Source organism: Acinonyx jubatus, chromosome C2 (assembly GCF_027475565.1).
Source record: "Acinonyx jubatus isolate Ajub_Pintada_27869175 chromosome C2, VMU_Ajub_asm_v1.0, whole genome shotgun sequence".
NCBI lineage: Eukaryota > Metazoa > Chordata > Mammalia > Carnivora > Felidae > Acinonyx > Acinonyx jubatus.
In genome coordinates, this window is record NC_069384.1 from 136,092,957 (window position 1) to 136,116,639 (window position 23,683).

Sequence of the window (23,683 nt, forward strand, 5' to 3'; positions counted from 1 at the left end):
TAAAAAATGGGAAGTTTCCTACGTGCATAGCCTTATGAATTAAAATTTGTACCACATCACACATAAATCACACTGTCCTAAGACAAACAGGCTACACTAGTGTGTGAAAGTGACTGTAGCCTCTTTTTAAGGTAAGATTTTATTCTTATCACCATCTATATGAAATGCTCAATGTGGTGCCTAGTTTATAGGCCTGGTTTATAGACGGCACTCAAAAATGATAGCGTTTCTGATTATTACTGTCTAAACACATCTCGTTCTAAACACACAAAAGCATGTATTTGAGAAGCAAAACTTCCATATCGAAAAACAACAAAACCATCTTGCAGAATAAGCAGCCAAGAAGAGCTGCGAGGACGTGAAGTCCTCTAGGTCACAACACTTGGCATGTCTCTGAGGCAATGGTCCCTGAGAAAGTTTTGTGAATTCCAAATTAGAGAATATGCCAGGTTCTTGCACCCACTGGCAGTGCTGGAACTGGCAACAGCTGTGCCATCAAATTCACACTAATCAGTTAACAGTCGTCCAAATCAAATTGCAGCCAAGGTTGTTAGAGTCGTTGATAAAATAAATGGTTGCTGAGAGGGAGGCGGTGCACGCCGATGAGCTCGCACTAGCAGCTGGGACTGGGGGTGTGGATGAAGAGGCACAGGAAGTAGAGGTCAGTAGAGAACTTGGCGACCTACACAGGTACAGAAGCCAGTAGAACTAACTTACTGACCCTTTCGTCTCTAACCCTCCTCATGGCGGGGGTTCTTAACTGCAGCTGACAAATAAGACAGGATAAATGAGCAAATGGACCTCAGAAGTATTACTCCTGATGTTCAGCCTCTGTTTTGAAGGTGGGCGCAGGGCTTACAAATAAATAACCGGCAGGCCAAAACTGGGGGAGTTGAGAAAAATAAAGCTATTAAATTAGCTAGTTGGTACAAATTCTACAGAAGTAGGTGTGACCTAAGAGTTTCTGGAAAAGCTGAAGTTGCCTTCAGCCCCCACCTACTTCCAAGGCAGCCAGCCACCAGCCCTCAGCAGCAGCCAAGTTGAACACATCAGTCCCTGCATGGCAGAAGGAAAGACGGAAAGAAGGGCAAAGATAAAGCAACTTCGTTCCAACTATTTTTTTCTCCCTCGTTGTTAAGTCACAGTGGCTGGGTCTTGTTTTAAATTTGGCTTTTCTAGGTCCATGTTCAACATTAGGAACAGAGAAATTTGTACATTAACAAAACTTAGCCCATGACTCTTTCACTAGCAAGGGTTTTAGTTCTTACATTTGATTAGTTGATAAGTTATGGGTGAATTTCGAATGTATCTTCTACTTGGAAGGGCAGTCAACTCCAAGAACGGAGTTTCAATGACTATCTTATAAAGCTCAGAGAAGTGCAGTCCCAGTTTACAGGGATGGAGAGAAGATCTACAAGGAGAGTGGCTACCAACAGCCACAGGGCCAAATAACTTTTTTAGGAAGGAAAAATTTGGGAACATTTTTAAAATTGTTTTTCTTTTCCAAAATTGTGGAAGACTATATAATTTGGGGGTGTGGAGATAAGCCATGGAAACAGACGCAGTCATGGATTTGGTTATGTTTGAGAAAATGAGGGGTGCATGGGTGGATCAGTTAAGCCTCCGACTCTTGATCTTGGCTCAGGTCATGATCCTGCAGATTGTGGGTTTGAGCCCTGCATCAGGCTCTGCACTGACAGCACAGAGCCTGCTTGGGATTCTCTCTCCCTCTCTCTCTGCCCCTCCCTGCTCATGGTCCCTCATGTGTGCTCTCTCACTCTCTCTCAAAATAAAGAAACATTAAAAAAAATGAAGAGGGGTGCCTGGGTGGCTCAGTCGGTTAAGTGGCCGACTTCAGCCAGGTCACGATCTCGCGGTCCGTGAGTTCGAGCCCCGCGTCAGGCTCTGGGCTGATGGCTCGGAGCCTGGAGCCTGTTTCAGATTCTGTGTCTCCTCTCTCTGACCCTCCCCCATTCATGCTCTGTCTCTCTCTGTCCCAAAAATGAATAAAAAAACGTTGAAATAAATAAATAAATAAATAAATAAATAAATAAATAAATAAATAAATAAAATTAAAAATTAAAAAAAAAAAGTGAAGAGGGGCGCCTGGGTGGCTCAGCTGGTTAAGTGGCCGACTTCGGCTCAGGTCATGATCTCGTGGTCTGTGAGTTCGAGTCCCGTGTCGGGCTCTGTGCTGACCGCTCAGAGCCTGGAGCCTGTTTCAGATTCTGTGTCTCCCTCTCTCTGACCCTCCCCCGTTCATGCTCTGTCTCTCTCTGTCTCACAAATAAATAAATGTTAAAAAAAATTAAAAAAAAATGAAGAAGGAAGGAAAATACCATTCCCTGAGCACCTACTTATCCAGGACTGTGCTTAGTGGTATGAAGTTTTTATACTGCAGGTTTTGCTTACTGTTGTGTTACACATTATTATCCTATACTGATGAGGAATTAGCTGCCCAGAAAAGTGAAGTAAATGGACCAAGCATCACACTTGCTGGGTGGCAATGCTTAGATCTGAACCCAGACCTTTATCTTCAGAGGTAAGCTACAATGTGAAAGACAACTTGTCAGCCACAGACTACTTTCAGTGGTAACTGAGACCAATTCATTCAGCCAACATTAAGTGAGCATCTACCGTGTGTTGACCGTGGTTACGGAAAAATGGCAAAGAGTGCATTTTGGAAACATGTCGAGGTCAGAGAAAATGTGAGAGCTTTGATAACTCTCTAGGCTCTACCCATTTCAGAGGCAGTTACAAAGAAAGAAACTAACCTTTCTTTCCATTTCCACCATTAGAGGTCTGTATAGGCCACTCTATTTACTTTCTTTCGATATATCATCTGGCAACGTCTCAATCAGCATTCACAGCCAACAGCTTTGGTATGTCAGGTCACAGACAGAAAGCAAGAGAAAGTGCTGTGTTATTGCCTGTAACAGCAGCACTGCCCAGCCTCTCTTTGTCTGATTCTATGGCTTGCTAAAATTAAGGCTAGACAGAATGGAGAGCTGGTCCAAAGTGATTTTGTAATGTAATGTATCACTCTACGGCCAGTGGTCATTAAAAAAAAACTTTTTTAATGTTTTTATTTATTTTTGAAGAAGAGACAGAGCATGAGCGGGGAAGGAGCAGAGAGAGAGAGGGAGACACAGAATCTGAAGCAGGTTCGAGGCTCTGAGCTGTCAGCACAGAGCCCGATGCAGGGCTCAAACTCACGAACCATGAGATCATGACCTAAGCTGAAGTCAGACGCTTAACCGACTGAGCCACCCAGGCGCCCCTGTGCCAGTGATAATTTTAATTGGTAATCAATTTCTTAGTGACATATGTACTTTCTCATTTCTAAGTAACACAGACTACTCAAAGAAAACAGCAGGTATAGACACAGCTTAGATTTTCAATATCATATTTACAGACAACCCAAATGTCCAGGATAACTCTTGTTATCCAAATTCTGATATAGCTGTTAAGTAAATTGTAGTCATTTTCTAAGCATTAATCTTCTAAAGAGATTGCCTAAATAACATGTAATAACAACACAGGACCTCAATATGAGAATTTCCTTATTGTCCTACCGTAAATCATTTCTAGACCTACATTTCTTTGGCAGAATATCTGAAATGACAGTGATAGATCAGTCCTTCCTTTCTTTTGTTTGCTTCCATCCTCCTTGTCTCTTTTTTCCCCTTTTCTTGCTTCCTTGCTTTTCTCTTTCCCTCCTTCCTTCCACTTACTAACCACCACAGATAAAACAAACCCATGCTTATTTTTCAAGAGCGCTTTAAGTTCTGAAGAACATCCATTAACACAGCTAATTACATAATGCCCATTAACACAGCTGAATTCCTAAAATAATGATTTTATTCCATTTTCATTATCTATAAGTCTGTTTCTTTTACCCACAGAATTAATTGTGGTGGTCAAATGTGCTTCTCCTTCCATATTCCTGACTAGCTTAATCAAATAATTTCTTAAAGTACATCACTTTTCATTTTAAATGCAGCTTTAAAAAACAGGTTAACAACTGCCTACATTTAACTGTAGATTTTATGTGCTATAATATTATATGTCATCCACTACCAACGTTATAGGCTTAGCAGAATAAAATAATCATTGATCTTTTTCATATGAATGCTATTAAGAAAAACGATGTAAACTTTAACTGATTAAAATGTTACTTAAGATGCTTTATTAAAACTTATTTTAAAGCAGTTTTTCTCATTAAGACTTGACAAATCTGGAGATGACTTTATTTAATCCCATTACAAAGATGTTTTGCATGCTAAGAAGAGCCTGCAGAACTATAAGGACCCAGAGAGACTCAGGCGGTCTAGAGTTGCTGATACCTGTGGGCAATTAATTCCTGCAGATATGCTGTGCAAAGTGCTTCTTACACAAATCAAAGTGGGAAGAAAGAGCAGGGAATCATGATCCTGTTCGTGGTTTGCGTTTTCTATAAACATCGATTAAAAATGGAGATGGCAACAACTCCCAACTAAAATCTGTCTGATTCTTACACATCTCTTGTGATTCCTTGATTAAAAGCCATAGAATTCAACTGATTTAAAGGATGCAAGTATGTGATTAAAGAACAGGAGAAGATCTATCAGGAAATAACAAAGTTGTAAACATCATTGCTACTTTCCCAAACTTCCAGAGAGAGCACCATGTTCTTGAGGGTAGGGGCGTTCCAGGAAATAAGATATATGTGATATTTCATTTAAGCCACAAATAATCCATGAGGCAGTTAGTAGTATTACTGCCATTTTACAGATGAGTAACAAAGGTACAGGGAGACCAAGTAATTTCCCCATCCCTATATATTTAGTAAGTAGTGAACCTAGAATATAAACCCAGCAGTTGCACTACTAAGTATTTACCCAAAGGTTACAAACATACAGATTTGAAGGGGTACGTGCACCTGCATATTTATAGCAGCATTATCAACAATAGCCAAACTATGTAAAGAGTCCAAATGTCCACTGAATGATGACTGGATAAAGAAGATGTGGCATATTGGGGCACCTGGCTGACTCGGTACAGCATGTGATTCTTGATTTCAGGGTCATGTGTTCTAGCCCCATCTTGGGTGTGGAGCCTACTTAAAATAAAGATTAAAAAATTTTTAGAGGTGCCTGGGTGGCTCAGTTGGTTAAGCATCTGACTGCTGGTTTTGGCTCAGGTCATGACCCTGTCGTTCATGAGTTCAGGCCCTGCGTGGGGCTCTGTGCTGACAGTACGGAGCTTGCTTGGGATTCTCTCTCTCTCCCTCTCTCTCCACCCCTCCCCTGCTTGTGTTCTCTCTCTCTCAAAATAAATAAAAAAAATTTAAAGAACATGTGGTATATATACTCAGTTGAATATTAACCAGTCATCAAAAAGAATGAAATATTGCCATCTGCAATGATGTGGATGGAGCTAGAACGTGTTATGTGAAGTGAAGTCAGTCAGAGAAAGACAAATACCATACAATTTTACTCATATGTAGAATTTAAGAAACAAAACAGATAAACATGGGGGGGGGGGGGAAGAGAGAGGGAGGCAAACCATAAGTGACTCTTAACTACAGAGAACGAACAGGGTTGACGGAAAGAGGTGGGTGGGGATGGGCTAAATGGATCATGGGTACTAGAAGGGCACGGGTTGTGATAAGCACTATGAGTTACTATGTAAGTGATGAATCACTAAATTGTACACCTCAAACTAATTTTACAAGGTATGTTAAATAATAGAATTAAGTAAAACTTTAAGTTAAAAAAAATAAAATATAAACCTTAGGCTCTGGTTCCCAAACCCATTGTCTTCAGCTCCATGGTCTTGCTCCTCGATATGTGGTCCAAGACAGGCAGGATCAGCTTTACCTGTGACTTTGTTAGAGTGCATGTTCTGATTTAACTGCATACGGACATTTGTGAACTGCTCTACACTATAACAACAATATGAATCATAATAACATATATTACATTATATACTTCTTTATAGCTTTAAAGTATATACACATATTACTCAACCATGGGCAAGACAAGGCTAGATGGCAAGTAAGAAGAATGTTCTAAAAGAGCAAGAGTGTATTTGGATGTCACCAGACGGTGTTCTGCTTGCAGTTTACATGAGAACATGAACACGCTGTACTCTTGGAAGATTATGAAGGGAGTGGTCATGGACTCATGTCCCCAGAAACTACTTAGTGCTATGACATCATGGAAATTCGCTGAACTTTCCTAGGAAGGGTTGTCCAACCACATCAAAAAGCTATCTTACCAAAAATGACACTAAATGTCCTTTCTGAGACTGTAATGAAAGAAACCCATTTCATGAGAGTTTCCATTTATATACAAGGAGGAATCTTGGCAAAGCAACTGTTCAGCATCAGAAAATATTTAGGACTCCAGTCTTTCCTATTGGATGCTTTAAATAACTCAAAGACCAAATTTAATTAATTTGTAATGAACGCAAAATTGGATATAGCGCTTTTATAATAAATACAAGTTAGTTAAAAAACAATGAGATAGGATAGAATTTACTTTTTTTTTTCAGTTATTTGACTTTGTCCAAATAAGAACCAGCTCATTAAAGGGAATCAATGTATCAAATTAGTAATATTGAATTTGCTACTTAAATTATTTAAAAATACATTGGTTTCTTGCACCTACCTCCTCAGCTACCTTACAAGCTTTATTCTTCATTTATTCTACAACATTCTACAAACATTTATGAACGGTCTGTTATTTGCATCTCTGAGGATGCCTAGCATGATACAGAGCTATATTAGTCACTTAATAAATCCTTATTGATTCATGAATTAAAATAAAATTTATTCAGGTTCTCTGAATTAAAATTAAAATCCCTGACACAAAGAACGGGGTCTTGGTCATTGTTCTATCTCCCATACTAGAAACCTGACAGTACCTGAGTACTTACCGAATTAATGAATGAGTACAAGGTTGTAGAGAACAGGAAGTTACCATGCTCTTGAAGAGGACCGTGAAATATATTAATTCCCATGAGCAAATAATGCCCATTTAATGGCAAGAATGTGAATAGTTTATATCTTAAAATATAGATTAACAATTGGAACACATGTTCTAAATACCTTTCAGTTCAATTTAATAAAAATATCTATTATCAAAATTTTCAGTTTATATTCATTGCCTCCTAGTTCATATATCTTGCGGTTCAATATTGTCTGCTAACAATCAAGCTGATACACACATTTATGTATTAGCTCCTACTTAATATTCACATTATCTAGAGCCAAAATTGACGAGAACAAAGTTCACGATAATGAAACACGCATTAATGATTTTAGTAGAAGAATTCCTTAAGGCAGGTCCTTAAACATCAGTGCTCCACAGAAAGACAATATTTAAAAAGGGTATAGATAAAATATGGGTTTGTATTTTAACAAGTGTTTTTTAGAGTGTTAGTATAACAAGTCTCACATCCGTAAGATTTTTATGTCATTCTTAAAAAAAATAAGAAAAAGAGGAAACTAATACAGATATCCTCAGGACATGGGGAGAAATCTAGAGCCATTTATTCCTCCACTTGAGCTACTCAAAAGTAAAACTTGCCAATGACAGTAAAAAATGATGGCTACCAACCAGCCATATAAAGAAAGCAGCTTCTATTGAAGAAGGCCGATGCCCTAAATATGGAATTAGATAGTAACTGTAGAACTAATTACCATATTTATAGTCGGAAGTTAAAATTGGCAAGAGGATCAAAAGATGTGACGACAACAGAAGCAACCTGGAGTCCCAGTATTTCAAAAACTTAAAATGTGGGAAAGGAGAAAACCAAAATAAATGCAGAATGCAAGGAATTGCGTACGTAATCAACATTCCCCCAAGCCTGTGGAATTGTACATTAAATATAAACAAATTTCATCTTTTGTCAACTTTGAACCTTTGGAATGATTTCAGGAGCCAAAATTCAACTTGCAATATTTTCCTTCACTCCTGTGGTGATTCTTGTTCTTCAGGATGTTCTTTTAGGTTTCCTTGGCTGACACCCCTCTCCTTGCCAACTACTGTAAGGGTCTTTTTAACCAGTTAAATCGGGACAGACAGCACAATACACAGATAAGAAAGAACTGGCGACATTTATTTATTTATTTTTTATTAGGCATGCAAGTTTTTAAAACATGAATTTTTAAAAATCCTTCAAACAGCATGCAGGTATCTGCAAATGATAAACTATTTAATATAACATATATTACGTATCGTGCTTTCAAAAGAATTCTGAGAACAATATGGGCTCATGTTTAAAAGTTCATATGTCACCTTTCACAGATTCCCAAAACTTTTCAATGAAGTCAGAGATTAACCAGAGTAGTGGTGGCTGGGTGGCTCAATTGGGTAAGCATCCAAATCTTGATTTCAGGTCAGGTTATGATCTCTCAGTTTGTGAGTTCAAGCCCCGCATCAGGCTCTGTGCTAAGAGTGGGGAGCCTGCTTGGGATTCTCTTTCTCCCTCTCTCTCTGCCCCTCTCCCACTTGTGTGCGTGTACTCTCTATCCCCTCCCCCGCCCCACATTAAAATAAACTTAAAAGAAAAAGAAATGAACTAGGGTAGCACAAGGCAATGAGTGTTTTTTTCCTCATGTGGACTTACTGATAATTTCTGAGAGTGTATTGTTTTTTTTTTTTTAATTATTATTGGCTTTTTTTACTGTGTGTAAAAGACACCATAAAAACTTAAATAGTTGATTGGCTCAAAGTTTGTCAACGTTATTGATGTGGGCTGTTTTCCTTTGGAAGGAGTATGTTAGAATTTCCATTTTTATTTTTGACAAAATATTATTTTTGGGCTCTTACAGTTATCTTGACAATTTAAATTTCTTTATAAGGTAAAAAAAAAAAAGCAAAGACAAATTCTGCAGCTAAGGGCGTATAAGATATTGTCTCATTTATATTCTAGCTTAGGTTATTTTCATTCAGCTAAAATTGAATATATCCATCAGGTGTACCACATAGTATTCCTGTGATTGCTAAATTCTATTGGTTTTATGGTTCCATTTGGATTAGTAAGCACAACTCTCTGGATTTTTAAGGGTAGGGGGTGATGGGGAGAGGTGCCTACAAGTTATTAGATATATTTTAGTGGGTCCAGTGATCCTTACTTCTAAAATGAAAATTTTCCTAATACTCAGAACCCAGTGGTTACCTAAAAACTATAGCCATTCCTTGAAAAATACAGACCTTTCAACAGAAAATTAAGTATCACCTTGACATTCTAAATTTGCTGGGTGGACTAAGGAATTGTAAAGTTGACCACTTCTGAGAAATAATCAAAGGGCAGTGTTTGAATGGTGATATTAATTTGCCGAAGACCCTAAAATACCATCCCTTCTATACTAAGACCTGATGTAAGTTAGAGCACCATCGCAATCACATTGCATTACAACCGATATTAATAGCCAGACTCTAAAATTTTCCTAAACTCTTTGACCTTCAATGAATATCCATGTTTTAAAAGATAACGTCTTTAATAAGTAAATTTGAATTGAATTTTAGGAGTAAGTTGTCAAGCTTGGTCAACACATTTTGATTGTACAATCTCATCTAAATAGTAGACAGTTATAAGAAGCCATGTGTTAACCTTTCTACTTGGATATTAATCTAAATAGTTTGCTAGAAGCCTTTGAGCAGCCTACTCATAAGTGTGATATAGAAGTCTCAGAGTTGGGAACATGCTGATCAGGAAATAGAGACTTGTGTTTGATGCTAATATCTAATTATTAAGATCAGCTGGACTCATGAAATAATATCGTAGGTAGTATAAGTTGCAATTAAGTATTTTGCCAAAGACATTTGCAACTTAAAAAATTTAAAAAGTTTTTTTAATACACAAAGTATATAGAATATTATAAATAACTATGTACTGATCACCTAGACTGAAAAACTAAGTATTAAAAACTCTTTGCCTTTGTTACAGATATTTTTTTAAACAACAAAGCTTTAACACTATAGATATATTGAAGTCTCCTTTGTTCCCCTAATCAGTCCTATTGTCTCCTTCTCGCTCCTTAGAACACACTGCAAATAAGGATTTAATGTACGTTTTTCCAGTTCATGTTGTTAATATTCTATAAATCAATCTCAATCTTTCTCTCTCTCATTGCCATGTGATTTTAAAAATATGCACATACACATGCATATATTCTGTAGGTCTGTACACATTATGCAAGTTGTGTTTCCTCCCCTTCTGTCCTTTTGCTTAAGCATTAAAAAAAAAAGAGATACGTTTGTTAAAAAGATCTCAATTTATATCCATTTTCCTATCGATATTCGTATTGGTTTTTATGCATTTGTTTTATATAGCTGTTTCTTTTGGCTAATAACAAAATTGCTGCAATGAACATCATTGAATTAAGTCTCTTGACACACAAATGCAAGAGTTTTTCTACACACTTACATTCAGAATTTTAAGCCATGATCCCCAGTAAGAAGCATGTATATATGCATAAACATAAATATCTATATACATGTGTATATGTATTTTCCCTTCTTCAAAATTCTAAATGTCTTACTATGATTTTAGATAAGTAGAATTAAAAACAAACTAATTCTAAGCTCAAAATCATCCTATTTTATTTCTCTGTCCTCACTCTGAACTAGGATCTCAAAACCAGAGTATACCAATAGAACCAGATAAATAATCTAAGAGCTAGTTAAATTAAATCTCAAAATCAATTGGTATTTTCAGATTTTTTTTTCTTTTTAGCTAAGAAAAACACAAAAGTACAAGGGGGCAAAAAGGCCAGTCTTCCCAGAGACCATTGTACATAAGCACAATCTATTTGATTATATCAATTCTGTATTATAGAAAGTGCCAGAAAGAGCTGATTACCTCTCTTTTATATTCTTCCTATCACAAGTTCCTAGGAAAACAGGGACTGTTGCTTTTCAATATAGCAAGTGACAAAAGTCACAAAAGTACTAAAACAGTAGGGGATGCAGAGATGTTCTAAAGAGCAAGGATGTTTTGGTAAAATTGATTGTTTTTTTCTGTGTGATTTCTTTTGAAAACCTGCTTTAAAAATGTCCCCAACCTACTGTATTACTAGACTACCATTTATTCTAGTTTCTAGTTTTTAAAAAATAATTTGGAATTAGACATCAAAGTAATAAAGTTACTTTCTTATCCTCATATATAGTCAACCTCAAATTTCTTTTTTCTTTTTCTTTTTTTTTTCCTTTTTACCTTTAGTTCCTTAAAATCCCTCAGCAAGGTCCACAAAAAGAAGCTCAAAAATTAACTACTCATTTTACCTCTTTCATATTTGCCCAAACTCAAGATAAAATGTGCCATCAGGGGTTAAGCTCCAGAGAAAGGCAAAATGCAAATTATCTTACTTTTGACTCTACTACTGTCTTGATTTATGAGTTTCAGAGAGAGTCATTTACCACTGCTACACCTCACCAGGATAAGGGAAATTGGATAGCACTACCAGAATTTGGGTGAAAATTGTATTTGTGAGTTTCTCAACTATCCATCGTTTGAATTATCCAAATAACAGCTTCAAAGTCCCCATCACTTTCTAGGTATAGATGAAACTCAAATCCTTAACAATAAGAGCAGAGCAGTGCTTTTCAATTCTCTCTGCCAAAGGACCAGCTTTCCCCACATCAATCAGAGGCTAAAACTCTTATAAAATATAATGAAATGAATTATCAGAAAAAATTAAAAATATACAAAATATAAGTCATCATTCTTTACTGGCTCCAAAAGATGCAAAATTGCCCTAGGCTTCTATAAAAACTTTTAAATGCTGCTCACTCTCAATTTCTGTACTTCTCACAGACCAGTAAACAGTTTTTGGACCAGTATGGGTCTGAGAACCACAATTTGAGAAGCACTGAGTCATGAAACAATTGCCTTGCTGGCAAAAAGTTCTCATTCCTTTGACTAAGAGTAATGAGAAACAGCATTCACGTCGTTCTTTACACTGGTGATGAGGGGGGATGTGTGAAGAGACAACTTTGCTCAAAAGATAGTCTGAAAAGACTGCACCTGTACTGAACTGTGAAAATGGATTTTCCCACTAATTTTGACCACAGGGTAGAATACAGTGACTCTTAACATTTAAGGGGCAAAGGAACCACTTTGGGGAGAGTGTAAATAATGCTCATTAGGGTCCCAACACCAGAACCTCTGATACAATAGACTTCCTTAATGTCTACTATTTCTATATTATTTTCAATTTTTAACACCTTTAGACCCTCGAATGAGGTCAACATGATTATTCTAGTTCCACAGATGAGAAAATCTGGACTCAAAGTTTCACAAAAAGTAAGGTATTAAACATAGAACTCAAACCTTTTAGATTCTTAGTATTTTTTTTCCTTATGTGTGCAGATGGATTTTTGAGTCTTAAGAAGCCTAAATTATTGTTGGAGTAGGAGTGAATTTTTTAAAATTTAAATTGCCATTTAAAGTTATTTATCCCCTAACAATGATTGCCCATCTACAACATAAATGTTTGTGAGGGTGACATAATATAAAGCCCCCATTTATGCTCTAAACGCTCTTTTCCATACTTACCCAATCATGGCCAGATTGTTGCGCAAGAAATAACTTACTGTCTGGGAATTAAGTCTTCTAAGGAGTTACAGATTACTTAATTAATAAGCTAATACAGAACCAATGCTCTGGGAGCTGACTGAAGAAACTACAACTGTTTTCAGGAAAGAGATCGGTTAGCTTTGTTATAGATGAAATCACACTGGACTTGGATCACTGAACCTAAATCTGGCCATGATTTGGTCACTATTTGCGTGATTTGGGGTAAACTATTTTCTCTCTCACCTATAGGTTTCCTTACCTATGTTATTCAGATAATAGCTATAACATCCAAGACTCTTGCGAAATTATATTGTTAAAAAGGTCGGTGTAAAATTGCCTTCCTTAAGAGCCCTTGCCACTCAGTTCATGATCAATACATACTTTTTATTTAAAAAAAAACCAATACATTGTGAATTATATTTTTCCTTTGTTTACAGGAGTTCCAGGGAGCCTGAACTGGCTCCTAAAAGAAAACTTCCCTACAGTGTAGATGACCTATGGTGTAGGGACTCTCTTTGCCCCAGGGGAAGACCGACTTACAACCACTGCAGAGAGTCAAGTAAAAAGATAGACTGTAAGTTGTCAGAAACCCTATAGTAAAGAGTCTGGCAAGTGAGAGTGGTAAATCAGATGGCTCTAAGAATCTTTTCCTGCCAAGGCCGCCATAATAAAATACCACATACTAGGTGGCTTATATAACAGAAATGTATTACCTCACAGTTCTGGAGGTCAGAAGTCCAAAATCAAAGTGTCAATGTTCGGGCTGTGAGGGAAGGATCTGTTCTAGACCTGTCTTCTTGGCCTGTTGATGGTGTTCACCCTGTGTCTCTGGACATGTATCTCTGTGTCCAAATTTCCACTTATAAGAATACCAGTTACAGTGGGTTAGGGCTCACTCGAATGATCTAATGATCTAATGATCTTGTTTTAACTAATCACATCTTCAATGTCATCTTCAGTGACCCTACTTACAAATAGGATCACATTCAAAGGTACTATGTGTTATGAATTTTGGGGGGACCCAATTCAAACCATAACATGATTTAGTGATTAGCATCTTCATGAAACAGAAGTCATGAGTCTCAAATTTTTCTGCCACTTACTACCCAAGAAGCTGGAAGTCCCTCAATTATTTTAGGCTTATCTGTAAAATAAGTGAGTTGGAGTAGAAAGAAATTGACTCTAAAAAGTTTATTTCATTTCTGAAATGTCTATATCTCAGTGTGGAGCAGGGATCTCCGAAAGAGCTGCTGGATCCCATAAACTCAGAGCTTAGACAGGCTCTTATCTGGGTCCTCCTCTTTACCTAGAATCACAGTTAGTAAGAAATTCAGACTAGGAAACAGGTCAAATATGTTCTTTGCAAGAGCAAAGTGTCAGTCTGTTATGATTAGATTGACTGATAAAGGAAAATAAGCAAGCATATGGTGTATATTAAGCCACATCTTTAATGTCTATCTCTGGAAAAATAGAAATAAAAATATTTGACCACCTCAATTGTCACTTAAGAGAGGAGAACTGAGCGGCAAGGGAAGAACAGTCAGGGAAACCTTTTTGTTCTTTTTACATCGTGAATCACAGGAGAATGCGTTACCTGTTCAAAGAGTAAGCAAGGATTAAAAAAGGAAACTATTTATGTATTGTGTATTTGTTTATTAGCCTTTTATTTTCAAGCCGAGATACTCATATTTAAGTCATTTTGCGTTTTGGAGTTTTATAAGTAGGCTTGACTTTTACAGCTTTTGGCTTCACAGGAAGCTAGAGGGTTTGGCAAATAAGCTTCTGTATTTCAGTGTGAACACATAAAATGAAAGACCTCATAAGTAGATGTTTCTTAAGAGGCTTTTGCTATACAAATATGACACAGTTAATGCACAGAACTAGCTAGCAATCTGCTATCTCTGTCTTCAAAGGACAAAGAACTTAGCAATCAATACTATATTTACTATGTCATTATTCACCTGAAAAATTTCCACATCCTCTACCAATTGTGACTAAGAAAGACAGTCTTATTTTCTTCTACTCATAATTTCCAGTTGGCTGCCTACCTATTTTAGGGATGGCAGCAATTGTAGACATTTAGTAAGAGCAGTTACTAACATATAAACTGGATTCGATTAATATCTCTAAAAAACAAACACAAGTGTGGTTAACTATTGTTTCTCTAACTGCTACACTTGCTGAGTGATGGGAGGCATCTCCATATCTGGAACAAAATACAGAGCCACAGAGGAAAGTGACAGTAAGGAATAATTTTTGAAAGGAAAGTAGGCAATGTGTGCCATTACACATGGTAGTGTTTCCATTTTAAAGATGGAGGAAATGAAGATCTTGAAGGGTATATATCTGAAGATAAGAAAAACTTCAATCTGACATTTCTTCTTTAGGTTTCTGTATTTTTGTCATTCACCTATTATGATATTATAAATGCATATGTAAGCCACAGCTGTAGAATATGTGTTATACACACTTAATGAAGTCCTTTTAGAGTCATAAAGTGCCTCACCAATATTTTATGGTAAAAGTCCTTTTGGAGTCATATGAAACAGTTGAGGAATATCATAAAAGACTAGTTTTAGAGGACATTCTATAAACAACCACTGTGATTTTAACATCACTGTTCTTCCATATAACCAGAGTAAATAAACACATGAGCCAACATAAAATTATGGATGAAAATTAAGGGGATGGTTTGATGCTATGCATGCTTATGTTTCCTAATAATCCCTTAAATTAATAACGTTGGTTAAATGGAAATAATCTAGTGTATGAAAACAGTGAGTACTTAGATTTTCTGTTCTGTTTCTTATGGTACAACTATAATGGCTCTCTCTCTTCTATTATCTATCATGCATTTTCTCTGTCATCTATTTATCTATCTATCTATCCATCCATCCATCCATCCATGCATCCATCCACAATTCCAGAATTGTGTGTTGAGTCTTTGCAATGTTCCAGGCTCTGTACTATGATTACGTTACCAAACAAGATAAACATGGAACTGATCTCAGTTCCCAAATTAAACCTTAATGTTTTCCATATAGCTTTCCTTGGCCACCTCCAAGTGACTTCAACTTCCCTTGGATTCAGGGAGCATTTACATTCAAAGGATTTTATTTAAGCATTTAGTTACAGAATCCTTTACAGAATGACTTAAGTAATGCACCACAGTTTTCAACAAGTGAAGCAAACTGTATAGATAGGGTTACTGCTTGCATAAACTCTACTGTCTAATGTAGTGTTTTAAAATCTAAATGTTTACCAGTAGCTGATACAAGACTGTTTTAAGAAGTAACTAATCCACTTATGTCAATACTATAGACACAAGGACCATTCCTCCTCTTCCACCTGCCCCTTCACTCCCTCCACTTCCTCTCCTCCCCCTCTCCTCTTTCTTCTTTTACCTTCTCTTCCTCCTCCTTATTTTTGCATTTTTATTATCTGCTACAGTGTCAGACATATAGTCAGTGCTTAGTAAATGTCCAACAAGCAAATCATTGCGTAAGAGATGAATTGCTTCTTCTTCCTCCAATACTTCAAACTTCCCTAATACCCCAGCACACAAACACCAGAAAATAAGTTCCACAATGACAGAAATTTAGCCTGTTAGTTTTACTGCTGAATCTGAAGGGCCTAGCCCATGATTGGTCCTCAGTAAACTTTGGTGAATGAATGAAGAAATACACTCCAGGAGTATAAGAACTGTCCAGTGTATTTAATCATTTCCCTGGCTTCCCCTCCCCTTCCCTACTCACATATGTTCAAAATCTGAGGTCCCAGCCCAGAACTACTAATCAGAACCTGTATTTTAAAATGATTCCCCCAGTGATTCACATGCACCGTAAAGTATGAGAAATGCTGTTATAAATCACATCCATTTCACTTTCCTGTCCCCCTCCCCACCACTGATAACACTTCTGAACTCCAACTAACACCACACTCTAGTGTCTAGGGTAGTTGTATTTGAGAAGTAGGAAGAATCAGCACAGAGTTGGATGGTAAGATTTGATCTCTCTTTACCTCGCTCCTCCTCTCTGCTTGGCTCCCTCTCCCATAATGAAATCATATCACACAGAGGAGGAACACAGAGTCAACATTTCTATACTAATTTACATTTTTTGAATGTGAAAGAATATGGGCCACCTGGCTGGCTCAGTAGGAAGAGCATGTGGCTCTTGACCTAGGGGGTCATGAGTTTGAGCCCCATATTGGATGTAGAGATTACTGAAAAGCAACAACAACAACAACAACAAAATATTAGCCCAAGCTAACTGAAAACAAAATAGTTACTCCTCTTTATTTGCCCACCTTTATGTCTTTTGGCCCTCTATGTGACCTTACTCTCTACCATGCACCTCCTGGAAGACCTCAATATTTCCTGAGAATCTGGTACTTGCAGGTGAATCATGTCAGTTTACCCATTTAATCTTTGTGCCAATAGGAAACACAGCCATGGAAGGGGAGCACAGGATTAGGTTTATAGTCAGTCCCCAGTAACACATCCCCCCAAAGCTACACAGTTTCAACAACACGTTGAAGGTTCATTATTGCTAAACCACTGATCAGTGTATGAAGAAAATACATTAAAGAAAAGGAAAAGGGGCAACTCTGAGACTCAAGGAGAAAACTGTCAAGGAATATAGGCATTTTTAAATGATCAGCTCTCATTTTAAACAACATCCCAAGTAATGCAAGCCACTTCTCAGCATCAATCTCCAGCATTTTAACAGTCAGCTATCCCTCAAACCTAAGAGAAATTTAGTCATTCTCATTTTACAGAACAGGACATGGAGGCTCCAAAGGATTTAGCCTCTTGCCCATGATTGCAGACATGCTCCAGTTTTCTGATGATGCATAAATCTTTCCATTCTGCCATCATGTCAAGTCTGCTGGCAATTCAGCACTGCCTTCTCCCCTCTGTGCTCCCTCTTACAGCACAAGGACTGGAAACCTGAAGGTTACATTCCCACAGGTGTCTGCCAGCAGAATTCAGGCATGGATCTCACCAAAGAGAGGCGTTCCATGGCATCTGGATGAAAGTAACTGGGATTACTGGGCATCTTGTATTTCTGCAACTTCCTGATTCCATGAAAGGAAGCAGAGAAATTGAGAGCCAACAACAGCCGTCCCTGACCTTTGTTTTACTGCCCACCACCTACAAAGGCTTTGTTATCATCTAAATCCTTATATTAAGTCCCTTCCTGTTTGCATGCCTAGAATAGTTTCTATTTTTCTCACCAAACCCTCACTGCGCCAACCACACAGTCTTCCTTCCACTCCTGTTCCCATCCTGCCCTTGCACTCTATACACGTAGACTTGTATATACTTTACTTGCTTAACATCCTTTATACATTGAATTATTTCATGGCAGAGGTCATAACATAATTTTTGTTATCCCTATTCCAGCCACATAGTAGATGCTTAATAAATAGCAGTTGAGGGGCGCCTGGGTGGAGCAGTCGGTTAAGCGTCCGACTTCAGCCCGGGTCACGATCTCGCGGTCCGTGAGTTCGAGCCCCCCGTCGGGCTCTGGGCTGACGGCTCAGAGCCTGGAGCCTGTTTCCGATTCTGTGTCTCCCTCTCTCTCTGCCCCTCCCCGGTTCATGCTCTGTCTCTCTCTGTCCCCCCAAAAATAAATAAACGTTGAAAAAAAATTAAAAAAAAAATTAAAAAAAAATAGCAGTTGATAGAATGAACCAAGCTCATACCACTTTCTAATATTTCTTTTCCTAAACATCACCTACCTGCTTCTGGGATTGGTTCCTTTCAAGAAATGCTGATGCAGAATACTATCATTGGGATCAGAATGGTCCTAAGCACTGAGACTCCAACGTCTTAAGGGACTGAGGGGCAGTACAGGGGGTACATGAGGAAAATTCAAGGAAAGCTTTCTTTTGTCTCAAAGCTACTGAAACATCCATGATAAAACATCCATGATAAAACAGGTCAAGAGAACAGTTTCTGTTGCTATTCTTCAAAAGTTGGCTCTGAGTAGACCAAGGGATCCTAATGGTTTTATCGAATGGCCTTTTCTATATATCCATATCTAAGATCAAAGTCTACACCTGTTTTCCTTTCCTTTTTAACTGTGCATAGTGTTACAGATGTTTCATTATTCTTCTCGGCTAATGTCCAAACCCAGTGGCTTATGCTCTTGTGGAAGGATGATAATCAGAGATATCCATTTATGCTTTCCTGACTTTATTTCACGTATTTTTTTCTTTCCCCATTCTGCCCCACCCTACTCCCAATAGACAGATAATTCCATACACATATCCTAAGAAGAGGAATATAACAGGCAGTCAGTCTGTGATTCTTAGGAACTTGTTTTGAGAAGGTCAGATGTGGGAAGGTTGTTGGGTGGCAGATGGTTCATCATTTTCTTGGCAAAGAGATAAGAGTAATTTGGCACATCTAGGCAGAAGGGACCACCAACAGCCATGCAAAGTTTGTGTGTCCAAAGTTGGAAGGTGGGGGCCTAAACAGCCATGCTAACCAGGTGCTGACCATCTATGAATGCCTATGTGGATAAAGAGCTTAGTGAACAGAGGTAGTTTCCCACCAAGGGCTGGATGGATATCCTGTTACATTCCAGAACCACAGCACACCCTGAAACAGAATTAAATTGCATTTCCCTTCATTATAAAATGGGCTTTTGATTCAGGAATAAAATCAATTTACTGCATAAAAAAATTATGCTTCATACACCCTGAATTCATGGATTGAGATTCATACCTGCTACAAAATCAAGAAGTCAGGCCATTAGTTATAGAAGTGCTCTATACTAACTCTGAGTCCAAAGCCACCTGATTATGGGCTTTGCAACCATTCTCTTCAGTATGAAGCAAGGAGTGGCTTAATCCTTGCATGGCTGCTGCTTGACTAGCACTGAAAGGAAATAACTTAAGGTGTGCAGCAACAGAGGGTCCCCTTAAATGGAGCAAATACAAACATAAGTCAAAATTCATCATAGAGGAAAAAGAATCAAGCCAAACTTTTGCAATCAGTCAATGAACTGCCACATTCAAACCAACAAGAGTTTACAGGCTATGTATGAACATACTACGTATCACTCAAATAGTGCTTGCTGTGGGTCGAGTGGTGTTCTCCATTATTTAACCCACACAAGCATTACCACATGCCTAAGAAGTAGGTTAATTTTTAATCCTATTTTACAGATGAAGATATTGAGATATATGGGGTTGTGTCACTTACCCAAGGTTGTATTGATGGTTAAGTAGCAACTTTGAGATTTGAATGCAGTCAGTCTAGTTGCAGGGTCCAGTCTGATCATCATACAATGCCTCCTTTGCCACAAAAACTCAAATATTTGAATGAAATAATCCCCAAAGGAAGAGAGTAGTAGGTCCACTCTCTTTAAAGAGGAGGAAACAGTAGTCAAGAGGATAAAGAGACTGCTCAGTGTCTAATAGCTGAGCATATCACTCATATTTTTTTATGACAAACAATACTTACATCCATCAAATTAATCATTTTGCTTTTAATGTTTCTCAACTGGCAAATCGCAAGTTTAAAGCCCAGTTTTTTACAGCCTTCCAGGAACTTCGCCTCAACTGCTCTAAAGCTGACATGAGACCGAACTGACAGGATGCCAAGTGGTCTCAGAGGCCAGGTAAAGCACCTTGATGGATCATCTCCGGGTATCTGGGAAGCAAGACTATGCCAGGAAGCCACTTAACAGAGGAGCAGAGAAAGGGAACCCAGGGGACTTCTGTGTGGTCACTTAAAAAACCAGAGAATTTGATGCTGAGCAATTTTTTTCTCTAGTATTCTTGAAACACCTTGGATTAGAAACCTCTACTTTGGAAACATGATCTTTATGCAGTTCCGTTTATGCTCCATCAATTTCAAAGTAAGATTTCCATGGAAAATCCCTCATCCCTAAAAGAACAAAGTGATCATGCTGATTGTCCCCTGCCCTTTAGCAAGGACTAGCATATAACTATACCTTCTCACTGGCATGACCAAAGTCCCCCCGATGAAGTATTATTAAAGAAAACAAGACCCACTTGTGTCTCTTGAAAGAGAATGATCTAATTGTGGGAAAGTTTTTAAAATTTCATCATGGGAACAAGATGTTACAACAAGAAATCTGTATTATTTAGGTCACTGGGCATTCAGTGACCTCCCATCTTAATCCTCTTTGCTTTGGTTGTGTTGACACATCCCGTCATTGTCATTGATAAGCTCAAACCTGCATTATGACAAACTGCTGAAATCTGAATCAGATGACATTAGGGGGAAAAAAAAGTCACTTTCTGGTTTCTAACCTTTTCAACCCTTATTTCTATTTTCATCATCACAATACTCTCTCACGGCTTGTACAAAGAGAGATGATGATGAATATGAGAAATCTGTCAACTTATAAAGACATGCTAAGAGTGAAAATAGAAGCAAGTAAGTCATTGAGTTTGTTGAGAAGGCCACTGGCAAAGTCCAAAACATAAAGCAATTTAAGAAAGACTTAACTGAGCAACTGTGACAAGGCACGAAGGAAAAAGCACACACACCAAAACCAAAAAACTCCCACTACCAGAACACTGAGTTGTTTTAAGGAGGAAAAAAGTGCTCTTCAAATGGAATGTATCATTATTGTGATTATCAGGGTCCTCTTTATTAAATCAGAAAAGTGGCAACAGATTTGAAAATTAAAGTGCAGGATCCAGATAGAAGGAATATGTTTATGTTTTTAGACATCTACTTGAATTATAATGTTCTCTATAACAAATTCATTAGGTTTTCATTTAGATAAACGCCAACAAAATAATGGAATTGTCAGTGTTACCCAGAAAGACACTAAAGGGGAGACATGAACTCAAGACCAATGCAGTCAGATTAAACCTCTTTTTTTTTTATATTTTTTTAAACATTTATTCATCTTTGAGAGACAGAGAGTGCGTGAATGGGGGAGGAGCAGAGAGAGAGAGGGAGACACAGAATCTGAAGCAGGTTCCAGGGTCTGAGCAGTCAGCACAGAGCCCGATGAGGGACCCGAACTCACCGGCTGCGAGATCATGACCTGAGCCGAAGTCGGACGCTTAACCAACTGAGCCACCCAGGCGCCCCAGATTAAACCTCTTTTAATTTTCCCTTGAAGGAGCCTGGTTCTGGAGACCTTACGTAACCAGGCAGCCAGCTACTTAGTGGCTTTCATATAATTCACTTTATCTGTTGTTGATAGAGTAAGACAAAAGTAGTGACTGACTCACCCCTGGCAAATCAAGACCAGTCTTATGGCTATTGGGTCAACTTCTCCCCTTTCCGTTCTGCAACGAAGTTACAACCTTGTGGCCAAATGAATTTATTGTTCATAACAAATCCCAAAGGCTCAGCTATAAAAAGGAACCCCATAGCCTCCAATATTGTATTGAAACGACGCTGCAGCAAACTCTCCTTTGAGAAATAACACAATAATGTATATGAGCATTCGCTCAAAAAAATAAAATAACCCTCTCAAAAAAGAAAACCAACGACAACAAAAAACGTACCCCAGGCACTTACCACGGTGACATATGCAAATTTGACCTTGAGACTTACCGCATTAAAATTGGGGAAGAGGTTGACCGCAGCAGTGTCCAGAGGAAAGGGAAGAAAGGGTTTGATATCCAGCGAAGGTTGCAGAGGAGGGGCTGGTGGACGGACCAGGGCTGGGAGAGCAGGGCTCTGGCATGTACCACCTGCAGAGAGGAGAGCAAAGGGAGCCATCAGGGACATGATGCACGTTAAAAAAAAACAACAAAAAACAAAAAACGTTGAGGCGTCCTTTGAGCCCAAAAGGCCGGCTTTGTGGGTTAGTGGAGAAAACAGGCCATGGAGTGTAGTGACCTCAACTGGAAACCGGCCAATGAGCAGATCTGCCATTAGGCGGAGGGAGCCAGCTGAGCTTCTCCCTTCCCCTCCTCAGATATAACTACGTGGTTGTGTAGGTAACAGTTACCCTTTCAAACATTTCATGCTCCCCAACCTATCCTTCCTTTCCTGCCTAAAGCTCTGGGTTGGATCAGCAACAAACCCTTCACTGAAATCCCTTGATTCAGAAGGAACACCCTCCACCACACTCTCTCTTTGAAAACTAACTTCTGCTCAGAATGTGCATCAATTCTAAGCGATTATTTTACAGAACTGCTCTTTTCCAGTATGTCCAAAACTCTGGCAGCAAGATAACATGAACTTGGCATGGAAAAGAAACTTAACCACAAAGACAGGCAGCCATACCTTACTGCCCTGGCAACTGGAAGATTAAAACAAGTGAACCCAGCTACAAACCAAGCAGTCCCTGAACTGTTGAGCACCCCGCAGCTTTGAGCATTCAAGGACTACCTGCCTCCTTCCCAGTCGTGAGTAGGTGGAATTTAGAAGGCCACCAATGAGCAAGCAGTGGGAATATCATGCCAACAAAGACACCCTTTGCATACTGGTAGGCAACCAGCTGTTTGCAAAGGAACACCTTCACCCCTCTCCCCCACTCCCCATTAGAGGACTCCGTGCACTCAGAAGCTGGAAGGAAAGAAGCACATCCCAGTGTTCAGTCTCCCATATTTTGGTAACATTCCAAAACATCAATTTGCTGTTAATTAAAGGCTGTTTGAATCCTAGGAAACTGTTAAAATATGCCAGCATTCTTCTAATCTGAGAGGCAAGCAACAGACTGTAAAAACCTGCTGGTGAAAATCCAAGAAGCATTAGGAAAACAAAATGCAGTGGGAGTTTTCCTTTCTCACGGAAAAGAACTCTAAGAGACAGATGAGACAAGCAAGAGAGGCCCATGTCTGCACCACTTTCTTGCCTGCCATTTTGTTTTCAAAACAAAGTAGAGTGAGACCCATAGGAATAACCTTTAAAAATCTCACAATTGGGGCGCCTGGGTGGCTCAGTCCATTAAGCCCCAACTTCAGCTCAGGTCATGATTGATCTCACAGTTCGTGAGTTCAAGCCCTACATTGGGCTCTGTGCTGACAGCTCAGAGCCTTGAGCCTGCTTCGGATTCTGTGTCTCCCTCTCTCTCTGCCCCACCCTGCTCATGCTCTGTCTCTCTCTCCGTCTCAAACATAAATAAACATAAAATAGAAAAAAAATTTTTTTCTTTTTTTA

The 23,683-nt window shown here is 38.5% G+C and overlaps 1 protein-coding gene across 5 annotated transcripts in view; it reads right to left on the bottom strand.

Moving 5' to 3' along the window:
- ZNF385D (zinc finger protein 385D) overlaps window positions 1-23,683 on the bottom strand; it is an 886,977-nt gene that overhangs the window by 202,913 nt on the left and 660,381 nt on the right. For all 5 annotated transcript variants that reach the window (XM_053221511.1, XM_053221512.1, XM_027061946.2 and 2 more), the window contains one exon: window positions 22,130-22,269. In XM_053221511.1, the coding sequence (XP_053077486.1) occupies window positions 22,130-22,269 (140 nt within the window). The remainder of the gene's footprint in view (window positions 1-22,129; window positions 22,270-23,683) is intronic.